Source organism: Opisthocomus hoazin, chromosome 4 (genome assembly GCF_030867145.1).
Source record: "Opisthocomus hoazin isolate bOpiHoa1 chromosome 4, bOpiHoa1.hap1, whole genome shotgun sequence".
Classification (NCBI taxonomy): Eukaryota; Metazoa; Chordata; class Aves; order Opisthocomiformes; family Opisthocomidae; genus Opisthocomus; species Opisthocomus hoazin.
Genome location: NC_134417.1, coordinates 11,168,977 through 11,182,434, shown reverse-complemented (window position 1 = coordinate 11,182,434; position 13,458 = coordinate 11,168,977). Strand labels below are relative to the sequence as shown.

The 13,458-nt window shown below is 41.5% G+C and overlaps 1 protein-coding gene across 2 annotated transcripts in view; it reads left to right on the top strand.

The window, feature by feature from the left end:
* Positions 1-13,458, top strand: part of PID1 (phosphotyrosine interaction domain containing 1) — a 91,221-nt gene that overhangs the window by 23,641 nt on the left and 54,122 nt on the right. For both annotated transcript variants that reach the window (XM_075417330.1, XM_075417329.1), the window contains exon 2: positions 11,793-11,939. In XM_075417330.1, coding sequence (XP_075273445.1) covers positions 11,805-11,939 — 135 coding nt within the window. In that variant the 5' untranslated portion in view covers positions 11,793-11,804. The remainder of the gene's footprint in view (positions 1-11,792; positions 11,940-13,458) is intronic.

The following is a 13,458-nucleotide window of genomic DNA, read 5'->3' as shown; positions in this document are numbered from 1 at the left end:
ACAATTATTTATTTGTGGCGGTGGTGGTTGTGACAGTGGAATTTTTAGCTGTCTTGGTATAATTATAGAGGACTGAATTTGTAAAGCTGCTCAAACATCTTGCATCACAGTTGTGTGTGGGTTTTTTCAGCCAAATACATGCCTTTTTTTGATTAGAAGAAATATTTGTCTTGAAACTTCATTCCCCAGAGGAATGACTAATTGGTATTCACAAGATTCAATACTTTACTATTTTATCAGAGGCCCCTAGATTCTTTCACTCCCTTCTCTTGCTGGGTAAATAATTTAATTTTCAGATGCATCAAGTTTGATAAAAGCCACCTTGTTATTATCTCCTGTAGAATTACAGCTCTACATGCTTTGAGAGATGCGGGAATAACTACGTCAGTAATGCTTCGAAGTTAAATTGGATGGGACAAAGAAGGTGACAGTGGAGAAGTTCTGGGCAGGCAGTTAATTTATTTTAATTTTGTTGGTTCTTTCACATCTGTTTAACTAGCTGCTTGACACAGGTTCTCTGGAGACCGTAAATATTCAGAATACTTCACTGTGTTGTATTACAGGAATATATATTAGATGTGCATCTAGAGAAGCTCAGGTCTTTAACAGCCCAGGCCCTTCGCCCTGGATGTTGATGTTCTATATTATTTCAGTTCCCCCAAGCCTGAAATATGTTAAAATGTTGTTTGTAATAATTGACCAAGAAATATTTCATAAGAAAAAGCCCAACAAAACCTCTAATTTACATTCCTGTTTCTTCTACAACTTCAAAGTTGAGCCAAAACTTGCAGATTCAAAACTGATTGCCTTTTTCAGTGCAAAGTTATTGAAGTTGTAAAATGGCTGAGAAAGGATTGTGTTTAGGTGGTTAGCAATCAGTGGAGGAGGAAAGTAAGCTGAGGCTATGCTGAGAATGAGGAGGTTCCTCTTTGTGACTCTGCAGGATGGTTTGTTCTGCAGCTGTTTTCTGTGTGGAAAACTTGCAAGTCATTCCTATGTTGAACAAAGTTTGGAGCTTACTGGAGAAAAGCGAGAGTATAATGACTGGAAAAGGAGAAAGTAGCCTTGACAACGTGAAGAGGCTGAATGCTGATCCTTGCACAGGCCTGAAGCCTTCCAGTTCTGCTGGGTTTGCTGGAAGGGAACATTTGGATGTTTGGAGCTCTTCTGTTTTCTTTAGGTAAACAATTTAGTGTTTCCATCATTCAGTGTTCTTCATTTCATTGGCGATGTTGAATTATAAGCCTGAAATAGCAATTTAGTTACTACTTTAAAAAGTAGTAATAATTCTTCATGTAGGTGCATGTAGTAGCACGTGTAAAGCAGCAGTAAAGACGGGGACCAGTTCTGTTCCTGTTGCACTTCAGATTTGTTTTGCCACAGATTTCTGTGGACGCAGGGATGGTTTGTTGCATGGCATATGGGATTCCTAAAGACTGGGATTTGGTTATGAATGAGCATGTGTTTCCAGGATGGAATTACTTGAATTTGTTTAATCAATTGTGGATTCCTCCTGAGTGACGCTGCAGTGCCTGTGTGAGGAGTTAGCTCTGTTTAATTGGTCCCATATGTACTGGCAGATAGTATATTAACCATGCCTTGAGGGGGGTAAGGGAGTCTGGTTGAATCTCATGGTGCATATTTTATTTCTTTTCTGGAGGGATTTGCTTTTTTTTGTTTGGGCTTTTTTTCTCCCCCTTTGTTTGAGGAACTGTAGGTGTGCATATGTGTGTGTAATCACTAGCATTTTGAAACATAATACTCAGCTGAGGGATTAGTTAATCTTCTGCAAAATTATCTGGACTTTGTTGACAAGCAAAGAAGAAGAAACTGAGGTTTTACAGAGAAGCTGGCGTTTCTGAGCATCTCCCGTTTTGGGTGCTTAAATTGTGAGAACTTGGAAGCTTAATCTCCCTTCTTGTCAAATGCTAAGGAAGAAAAAATCAGAAAAATAGAAACATTGGAAAAGATTAATTACTTTTGAAAAGCCTTGAAAACACCATGCAATTTTAACCTTTATATCTGGAGGGCTGCCCTGTCCTTGGGTGCCGTAGGTTAGCCCCAGCAAAGGAGAGCGCTGTCCTCGGCCACTTTGTTTGACTCATTCTGCACTGGAGTAATTTTGCATCTGACTGTGTTGGCTCAGCTTAACCAGTAAGGTAATTGCAGGAGAAACAGGAATGTGAATGAGTTGGTTTGATTTTCTTTTGTGAAAGTTTCTTGGTGCAAATCCTGTCAATTATCCAATTCTAAAGCTTTGCTGAATTAATGAGACACTTTGTAGAAGGGTATTTTTGATCACTTTCTCTAGACTCTCTTATCCCTGACGTAGGCTCTCTGGTGTGCTACTCTTATTCATGGCTTTAAGAAGTGGGAAGACGAAGTACCTCTGGGAATAGGTGTTATGCATTTGCACTGCAGTGGGACCCAAATTTTGTCTATATTCTGCATCATGTGCTCAGAGGTTTGTACAGCCATAAATCCTGGCAGCATTCCCCCAGTGATGAATAATTTACTGCTGGAGGCAAGAAAGGAGTAATACTGCAGAAGATGAAATGCCTGTGAGAGTAGTTGGGACTGGAGAAGTCTCCTGGGGAAGGTGCATGTGACGGGACAGCAGTGCTGACCAGCCATGGTTTCTCTGGGGGTGCTCTGAATGTGTCCTGGTGGTGCTCATGGGGATGTGTGGAGAGAGGGAATGCTAAAGGCACCAGGCTGCTCTCTTGGCCCACTGTAAGGCTTGATGGAGGCTTTCTGAAAAGGCTGGCTTGCTGAAGAAGCAGGTCTGCTCACTTGGAGATGGCTTGTGTCCATGGGAAGTAGAAGGCCCCCCTCTCAGAGACCCTCAAGAATGCCAGGCTTAAATCCTGGGGTGTTTCAGACCTGGAAAAGGCAGTGCTGTAAATTAACATGAAAAGAGTCAGTGATAAAATGGACGGCTTTAGAGGAAGGAGTGGATTCTCATTATCCTGTAGCTGTAAGCAGAAGAATTCATTAGACCAAAAGTTCATTTGGTTTACATTTAAGCAATAATAAGATTTTTGGCAAGAATTTGTACCCTTTGTTTCTGCATAGTATTAGGCACAATGTTACCTCTAGCAAAGAAGCGGGACAAATTCCTTGTTTGTCGAAGACATCTATGTCATCCAGTCCATATCCCTGCCTCGGAGAACAAGTCTTAAAAAGGCAGGAGAGAGGTCACTGAACTATGTAACTGCTTAACAAGTTATTGATTTATCGCAAAAAAAGGAGGAGAAGAGTGAGAGAGTGACATGCTGGTTTTGAAAGGGCTGTGCTGGGGAATGCAGTGGCAGTCTGGCAGGTATTGTATGAGATGGGCTTGCTCTGCCAGGCACAGAGTGAGGAAAAAGAACTTTTTAAAGCATCCCCTGACACAGAAATTACTGGAAAGCCTCCAAGAGCAAATTGAAAAAGCAACAGCCGCCTTCATGCTGCAGGATTCCATTGTTTTAATATTGGGCCAGCTACACTAAATAATAATACATCTACTGGAAACTCATGTTAGGGGAAAAATACGTTGGAAAGCAGCTAAGGGGTCAGCTCAAAATCAAAGCAAGTGAACTTGACATATCTATGCTGCTGTGTGTCCTATTTTGTTCTTTCTCTTCTTGTCATCTCTTTATTTCTTCATTTATTTCCACTCTTCTCTCTTCTTCTTCTTTTTTTTTTTTTTTTTTTTTTTTTTTTTACCATTTGCTTTGTCTTGGGCTTGTACTTTGACTGCCATTTGTCCTGAAAAATGCTGTGGCTGCTAAATACCTCTGCTTGCACAGAGAGATTCTGGCATGCTGGTACTTCTGAAATTGTAATCTAGTTTAAAATTCCAGGCTTGTACACAGACATGGTGCTTTTGGGGAGGTACTGCTGCTCTGCTGATGAGAAGATGAACAGCAGATAATGGGGATGACACTATTTTCCTTCAGTGCTGTGTAATGGAGCTGTGCTTCCCAGGCTGTTTTTTTTGTTGGACTTCTGCGCGTAGGTTGAAGACCAACATCATCAGGAATGGGATGGCAGAAAAAGTCAGAGTTGTTACCACAAGTGTAAATGTTCTTTAAAATGATTGCATTTAATAAAATACACAACGCAGCTATCTGTTAATTGGGTTTGTGTGGCATGACAGCTAGTTCAGTCGTGACAAAGTTATTAAAATTTGAGAGTTAACAATGGTTTCTGGGGACAAAAGTCTGGGAAGCGGTGATTTATGAGAGCAGCTCAGTTGATACATTGGTGAAAGTCAGGAAGCTTTACTTCTATTGGTGCTAAAAAAAAATCTTGTTCTGGTACAAAATTTATGCCATGAACACCAGGTATTGGAAACTACAACTCATTTCAAAATATGTCTAACTGTCATCAGTAAATAATAACTTGTAAAAGGCCAAATCCAAACAGACATATTTAGATGTTCATCTTCCATCCACATGCCTAATTTCCACTGAAATAGTGGACAGGGAATTTAGGTACTCTAATGTAGAGACTGTTCAAAGAACTCTTTATTGTAGTACTGTAACTTCTTTTACCTCTTCCACTGATGTTTTAGGGAGGTCTTCTTTTATTTTCCTGATTATGAGTGTCCTGTAATATTGACTCCTTCCTACTCTGATGTGGATCCCTATAGTGGGAATTCAGGTTCTGAGTGATTATGCCTAACCTTAGTCTCTGAATATCCTGTATGTTCAGATTTGCTTAGGTTGGGGGGTTTAATTTGGCTGAGGGTAGAGAGATGTTAGAGGATCAGTCATGAAATTCTCATCTGGCTCTGAAGTTCCCTGCAGTTTGGAGGGTGTTTGTATCTGGGATTGTGTTTTGTTTGGGCAGCGATCCTGCTGATTGGAATCGCATAAGCTTGGCAACAGGATGGAGGCATCCAGCCAGAGCAAACTCCAAGTACACAGGGTCTGAGAACAAAACGTTTCACATGAATTATATTGTGAGGAAACAGAAATTCTTTAAACTTGTAAGAAAACAAGGCAATGTGAGTATTGTCACACAGGCAGCTGTGTGATCAGGGCTATTGATAGGGAGTGTAAGTTTTATTTATGAAATCTTCATAGCTGTGTGTTTTTAAGAGATATGTCTTATCACTGCAGGAAGAATAATATTCCCCGAGAAACTGGTGTTAGAGTGAGATGGAATAATTCTCAGTGCTTGCATGCAAAGATCCAGTAGCATCTTTGCTGAAAGGCCTTTTGACACCTGACTGATTTCGGTTTCCTCTGTACTTTGCACTGCAGCTGGGCTTGCCATGCTAAAAAGGCTCCCTGTGTCCTTGTCCTTCTTTACTATCTGCAGTCCTGTGTCCCCCTTGCCTTCATCTCTCTGTTTTTTCTGTATATTGTAGGTTTTTCCATCAGAATTTTATCCTTGACTCCTTTGTTAGGTTCAGTAATGGCGGGAGAATCCCTGGAGGGTCTCTGTGCCCGGCAGCGGGGAACATCGCTTGCAGTGCTGCCTCTCCGGGTGTGACCTGGGTGATGCTTTCCTTTCCCCAGTCTCACACCTTGCTTGCGCTCATGCCGTCTTCTGCTCGGTGTCCGGCCGTACAGATTTGAGCTTACCTTGATAAATGCAGATCACTCTTTTCTGTGCCAAAATGCTCCTTGCTGCCCCCGTCTCTCCTCTGTGCTATGTGGTGGGGGGGTGGTAGGAGCAGGAGGACATGAGGAGGGAAATGGTGGCAGGCACTGGTTCAATTTCTAATGCCCAACCATGCACGGTGGCATTGGGCACGTGGTCAGATGGCAAAGGTCTCTTTTTTCCTTTTTTTTTTTGCTCTTGTGGCATGATGTTTCCCATATGCTTTGCCCCAAGATCCGTGGGGTGCCATGCCCTCGGTGTGGGCATGCTGGATCATGCCACGGGCCTGCCCAAGCTCCTCCACTTTCAGAATGTGTCCCAGGGCGCCCACAGGTGAGCCTGTCGTCCCCTCATGCCCCTTGCTGTTTCTTTGCAATTGAGAGACGTACATTCAGACATAGTTATCTGCTTTTTCACCTAAGTAGCTTCTGTTACCTGAAGGAGATTGAATGGATTTGGTTTGACAGGCTGGCAAAATATAGCTCTCGACATGCTAGATGAGATAGGCTTTTAATAACCAGATTTCTGGAATTGGATTGGTTTCAAGAAGACAACTCAGGCCGAATCTGCTTGAGTATAAAGAGTCGTGACATGATCTTGGATTTGTGCATGCCAGTCAGTTTTGTGTTACCGAGCAGGCTGCTGATGGGATCATTTGTGACTTTGATAAGTGCTTCCATCCCCTCTGTAGAGGGTTTTATTGTAGTGTTTGGTACAATGTTTATATGAACTGCTAGTAAAGGATAAATAAATACAGCACAGTGAAGTTTAGTATAGGGGAGGGGAAAGTATTTAAACTCTATTAGAAATATTTGTTTAACAAGAAATGGGTCAGATGTGACATTTATCTGTACTGGATAGCATTTGCTTTAAACAAAACAAAGCCTTGAAATGGATCAGTTTTCATATGAACAGTATCAGAATTCTTTTCTTGTCAAAAAACTAGAGGCTTGGGGTGGGGTGGTCCTTGGATCACAGCTGTGCTCATGTCACTGATGGTGTCACCATATTGCTGAAGGACTCCTGTGTTGTCATCTCCTCTGGCCATGAGTGAGAGAGTGGAGTCCTGTATCTACAGACTGGATATGCTGCTAGTCAAATTCTACTGGGAACAGGTGAAAAGGGACATTTGGACTTTCTGAAATTCTCTTGCAGTTCATTGCACTTGGTTGTGTCTTTCCCCTCCTAGGCTGCTGCGTCTTACGGTGGGATGCTGTTGAAAAGTTTTGGTTTCATTCCACAACTAAATGGATTTCAAAGGTAGATGAAGTACTTGCACTGAAGTAGTACATTATAGAGGTTGTTTTTTAATTTTCCAGGGAGTGATCTTTTGCTGGTGCTCAAACGTGGATTTCATCTGGAAATTTCTTTGTAGGTGCTGTAGAGGATGAGTTGCCCAGATGATTGCTTCCCATTCTGGCAAACCCCTCTTTCAGAGGCTTTGAACTTCTAGAATAACTCTTTTTCACAAGTTAATATGCTATCATTTTGTTTTTTCACTCAGTGTGTGTCTTTGGCAAAATTTGGTGAAATACAAGTTGTCTGGAAATGTGATGCCAGTTTATGCAGTCATGTTGGTTGTAATGCTGACGTGAAGGGATAATGGGGCCTGAGGGTGAAGGTGCTGAAGACTTTCTTACTCAGGTTCACCATGTCGCAACCTGATCACCCTCTAAACTGTGTTCATTTTGCTCATCCCCTATTGCTGGGTTACAGATTACAATGAGTTAGTCCTCTCTTTCTTGACATTTATTTTTGTATTCACATCCAATATATAACTTTCTTAGATTTATTGAGTTTGAGTCTTTGTTTTATTTCCATCATGAAGATGAAAAGATCCACTAACCCAGGCTTGGCTGCTGAGCCCTCAATATTGTGAACAGCAGTGACTGTTTAGTGAAGACCTGAAGATGAAGAGCTGTGCAGAAGTGTTAAGCATTACTATTACAAATTTTCAGTGCATTATTTTCTCCTCCAAGGCATGTTTAATTGTATAGAGTCACAGTTGTTTTCTCCAAGATGTTTGGCCTGAGTTGTGGAAGTGGTGGTGTTTTTGCTGACAAACTAAACCAAAACCCAAATGCTGTTAATTCTCACTTTTAACAGCAACAGAATCTGTGCTTGAATTAAATACATAACACCTATAATTTGTAAATTGGATGTTATGAAATAGTTAATCTACAGCTAATGTGTGACTGAGCTGATAACAAAATATACATTGAAAACAATTTAAAGTTCTTGATTCTTATGTTCAATTAACCTGTAGCTAAGAGGGTTAGTGATGACACTCTTTTCCTTGAAATAGGGAGCACTTTGAAGGTCACCAAAGAGGCAATGCCTGTTGTACCTCTGTAGTGACAGCCTTGGCCTGCTACGGGTTTGGCCTACCAGTTATACACCCTTCAGTTTTCTTCTACAGGGGGAGAGGATGCCATTAAGACTGGTAGACTAAGCAGAAGAAAATGATGGAACTTGAATCCTTGAATAAACAGAACTATGTTTATGTATTAAGATGATTTTCCGATGTCATTCGGGGCTTTACTTAACTTTTATTCTGAATGATTTCATGTTCAGCAAATAGGAAAATACAATGCTAATTACAGCTCTGATCCTGTCTGTGGCAATTAAGGTATTTTGTTTGCTCAAGAAATTTAAAAGCTTGCTGCCAATTTCTTACTGTTATGTTGTTCCTTGTATTTCTTTTAAACGTAAAATCTGTATCAGTAGCAGCATCTAAATGGATAAAGGATGAATGGTGTGCAGTTTTGAGCTGTTATAGTCATGCCAGTTAAGACTATCTTCTTCTGAAGATTTTCAGTATAAGAGCTACCAAATGAACCTAATGGTTCTGGCACATGAAATGTGAATGGTATAATGTTCCCTGAACCTTCATTCACTGAATTGCCAAAGTCATGCTTTTCAAGAACTTTGTGAACTTAAAGCACTTTAAAGAAATATTCTGGGTTCACAGCAGTGGAGAGGTAATGCTTCTTCTCAAAAAATACATTGGCTGCTGTTATAGGTCAGCATTTGCCAACAGTTTCCGCAGGAGATGCCAGTTGGGAGTGGAAACTAAGAAATGGGTTCAGTGAAGCACTTTATCCTGTTCTTGGCTTAAAGCACATGAATAATCCCATTGACTACGCGTGCTTTACTGGGACTGCTCACATAGTGAAAGTTAGACACGTCTTTCAATAACTTGTTTATTTGGGGCCTCATTGCGTGGTGTCTCCTGGCATAGACTTGGTTTTCTTATGGCAGCCATCATATGACCTGTGTGCAGGGAGCGCAGCGTTGTCTGCGCTAGCCATGCAGTCCAAGGGAAAAGGCTATTTCTGTGTCCACCCCCAATCCGTCCTGCGCTTCTCTGGCAACTAATTATCTGTTTGCTGCCAATTGTGCTCTAGTGTTTTTGGCACCCAATCACTCCAACTTGCTGCTCATACAAGTATTGAATTGCCTTTGTGAGGCAGAGAGCAGTCTTTTCTTTGTTTAAGACTGTATATGTAGTTGTTAAAACATGGAAAAAAAAGTAGATCGTTGTCATAGCTTTCCTCATTTTGGTCAAATTGTGCTCTTTCTGTCAGTACTCCCACTGAAGCTGATAGAGATGCTAGGAGAGGGCAACCACCGTTTTGGAGGTCCAAGCTCAGTACTCAGAGGGGCTAAATGGAGTTTTTTCATCTACTGAGTATCTCATGGAAGCACTATTCTTTCTTTGAGAACCTCTGTAAACAGATCATATATGGAAACAGAGCTCTTTCAGCGCACAGGGAGGGAGAAGTTAAATGCTAGCATAGGATCTTCTTCAACCTGATATTTCACAACCATTATCTCTGGTTTGGTCCAAAATTGGCCCATCAGCAAAATAGTACAACTGCAAGTTAAAAACACATTTAGGTAAGTTTTCTCCCTCTGCCTTCCTTTCCCGTCGCCTGCATGCACCAGGCAGTAGGTGACCTTGGGGACAGCATTCCCCGTGCTCGGAAAGGCGCCACTCACAGGTGGGGAATCGCCGTGACCTGCGCGCGGCAGGGCTCCAGCACTTGCTCCCTTCTGTGTATTTTCTCCTCCAGAAGTGTAGCCTGCACAGCAAGTTAGCAGACCTAGAGCCTATGTGTGAAAGTAAGTCAGGCTATGAGAGAGAACTGCAGTGGTAGTAGACAGCAATTAGTTAATGGAACCAGCAAGCCCAGTGCTGCAGTTGGCAATCAGCAGTGCCCCTTCAAACTCAGGATCTCAAACTTTGAGCTTGCTTTACACTCGTTACAGCTGGTTATCTGTTGTTTAGCCTTTGCTAGCAACTTCACCAGAGAAGCCGAGGAAACTCCAGACAAAAGGCTGTTAATCACAACTGAAAGGTAGAATCAAATAGGTTTTCTCAGTGAGTTTAGTTTTAATCCTGGCTGGCAAAGAGCTCCGTTATCTTCAGAAACATGTGTCAAAGAATTTTCTTTAATGTATAATCATCTTAAATGGAGTGCTTTTTTGCTGGAACTGTGTTTGGGAAGAGGGAATGGTACAATGTGTAACATGAGCCAGATGAAAAATGAGTAGATTTCTTCACTGGGGTGGAAACATGAATGCTTGCACAAACAGCATGGACCCCCTAAAGTATTGCTGTTACAGGCTGTAGTTTCTTGTGTGAGGTAGGAAAAAAAGAACTATTTTCACAAACTGTTAGTGTTTATGCCTTGAATATGCTTATGAGAATGTTTAAGGTGCTGTAGATCTGGTATCATAACAATTATTAGACCTAAACAATGGTGAGCTAAGGATTAAACTGTTTTAGAAGTGTATTAGCAGGCTTTCAGTTAGCTAATGATAAAGTATTTGTGAATTATTGGAAGTTTATTTCCAAGAAATTCTCATGCATTTTCAGTGGAATACTTAAATCCACAAAAATCCATGTGAAAACAGCATAGTATCCAATAGTTGATTCATCCCCTGTGTATAAATGAAATGTTTAATAGGCCCTCTGCTCACCGAAAGCACAGGACTGAAAACCAAGGACCTGAGCTGATTTTCTAGCTCTGACAGTGACTTCTTGTATGGTTCTGGGAAATCACTTAGCGTCTCTTTCTCTGCAAGCCAGACCCCATAATGTTGGTCTGCCTTGCAGAGGTGAAGGGGAGGCTGAGGAAAGGGGTGACAGCAAAACAAGTTAAGAATCTCCCATCAGAAGTCAGAACAAATGGTCTGGTTTTGATAAAAGTGATCTGGAGTCATTGCACATATGTCTAATAACTGCTGATTTAGAAGAGTCAAATTATGAAGCTTTAATAAATGCGTATTTCTTTAGACAGTGCTACAGTATGTTACTAGCTGGGAACACTATGTTGATTTGCTTCATATCTGCATATTTGCTGACTTAGATAAGTAGTAGCAAGCGAAAATGTTCAGTTTCTCAAATGAAGTTCAGTTCAAAGAAACATCCAAATGTTGAAAAATTTCCCTGACTCCTGATTCCACAAAATTGCTTTGGAAATCTTTCAAGGACTAGCTTTTAAGCAATTGCTGAGAAACCCTTCATTCAATGACATTATTGTCTGCTTGGATAGTTCTTCCCCCAAGCCTGGGAAGTTATTCTTGTCTGTGATAGCAAGTGGCAAGTTTTGAATGACATCTATTGGTTAGTACCAGTAGTGGTATTTACATTGGAGACTAGAGGAACTGTTGCTTACAAAGGAAGAGAATTTAAAATTTACATGCTAAAGGCAAACTGAGGAGGCATTCAGCTCAGTGGGAGCGGTAACATCTACAAAGGTCAGTGGGATGAGATTTAAGTACAGCGGCAAGAAAACAAGAATGGATGAATCCATAGTTCGTTGAATGGTCTTTGATCTCCTGTTCTTCCCTCCAGATTGTTGTTAGTAGAGGAACTGGGCATGTGAACAGTTTTATAATATGCCTGGGAGTGATCTGACATTGAATTTAGACCCTTTTGGGGACTTACGTTGATTCTAATGAATCCTCTCATTTTGTGCATGTATATCTTTTTAAATTAAAAACAGTCTCCACATTGCTAATAGTAATAATGGATATTCACTGTCTTAAGTTATAGAACTTGTTAACTCTCCCCACGGAAACTTCCAAGGCACTGAACAGCAAGTGAAACACGCAGACACGTCCAACTGTTAACTCTGATTATTCTGCACTAGACTGGAGATAATTGCTTTTCTTTCTCTGTTTAGCACTTTCAGACCATGTTAAAGACTAAGTTGAATGTCCTAACTCTTCGGAAAGAGCCTCTCCCGACAGTGATCTTCCACGAACCAGAAGCCATTGAGCTGTGCACCACAACTCCCCTCATGAAGACCCGGACTCACACTGGATGCAAGGTACTCGGGAGCATAAACTTAAGGAATGAGACCATTGTGGAGGTGTCCCACGTCTGTCTGAGGACTCTAAAGAGAGCCCAAAGTAACCAGCATGGTCATTGATGTGGTTCTGGAAACCCCATTAACTGCTACTATTACTATAGTAAATCAGAAAAAGCACTGAAGGTTTTTAACAGAGATTCTGGGCTCCAGTAAAAAAATGTTCGTGTGTGTGGCACAATGCAGATCGTGGACGTTTTCTGACAGCCTGCAATGAATGTTACTCGTTGTAAACACTGTCACTGTTTCTCTAAATGCTTGTCCTGAGATGGGAGATGAAGGGCCAAATGCTGTGTATTTGCATTTAGCAATCTGTACTAAGAGGTGTATACCTACTGAAATAAGGCTGCACTTTAAAACTCAAGGTTAGTTTCTTAAAACAGAAAAAGACAAAACAATGAAAAAAGGGGGCAGAGAAGAGGCTGTTAGATCTTGATTTGCTTAAGCAACATGATGAATTTGCCCAGTTACATGAAAGCACAGCTTCTGAGAAAGCTCATCTTTAAAGTTGAATGACTTAAGAGCTTCGAGTGTGTTGTGTGGTAAGAAACCATACAAAAATAGCAAATAAATCTGCTCTGTTTGCATCTTCTGTTGGAGTCATTTTCCTTGGTTGCAGAGCTTTCTGAGCCTTGCAGAGCCAAGTCCCCTTCGCCTGGCCTGGCTGTCAGTTGTAGGGAGTATCCACCCGCCCTCGAGGGTCTTAGTGAAAATTGAGAGAACTGGGCTTCAGCCTCCACTGCTCTGTAAAGTGTCAGCTCTAGAAGAGCCATTGCCTGATGCTACATGTACTGGATAAGGTCTAAAGTGCAACTAAATGTCCTAACCCCCTCTCCTGCCAGTGTGTGTACACACACGTGTGTGTACATGCTCTTCCTTCTTGGAGGATCTGATGTGAGTGAGATAGGTTTGGAAGAAGCTGCTTCCCGATGTGTTTCCCTGCTTCTGTTGGCATACTGTGTGGGTGGCACGGGCTGTGGGCATGCTCTGAAGGGCTTTGCTTGGGCACCTCCAGGTCTGGCAATTCCTTAGCAAAGTTTCTTCTTGGGAAGTGTTACTTTTGTTGGACTTTTTGCCACACAAATAGCCAAGATTTGCCACACAATAACCAAGAAACAAGGCCGCTGCTGGGCGTTGAAGCGGTGCTGCCCTGTGCTGACACGGAGGAATGCAGGGCAAGTGACCCTGATACGCTTTGTACAGTACCTTGTAGCATCCGCTCTTCTGCAGTGATGTCTTTTGTCCTTCATGTTGACATCTAATGAATTTTTAGAGAATATTAGCTGTCATAAAAATGGTTCACAAGGTAGCTGGCTTTCACCCCTGGTGAGAGAGAGTTCAGACGTAATAATGCTTTCTGAAATCAGTTTATCACTCTGAAAGTGTGTAGAATTTAAATGAACCTTTTTACTTAACCTACAGTCCTTCAGCTGGAAAAGATGGATTGCAGAGAGATCTTGAACCCCTCAGTGAAGAGAAT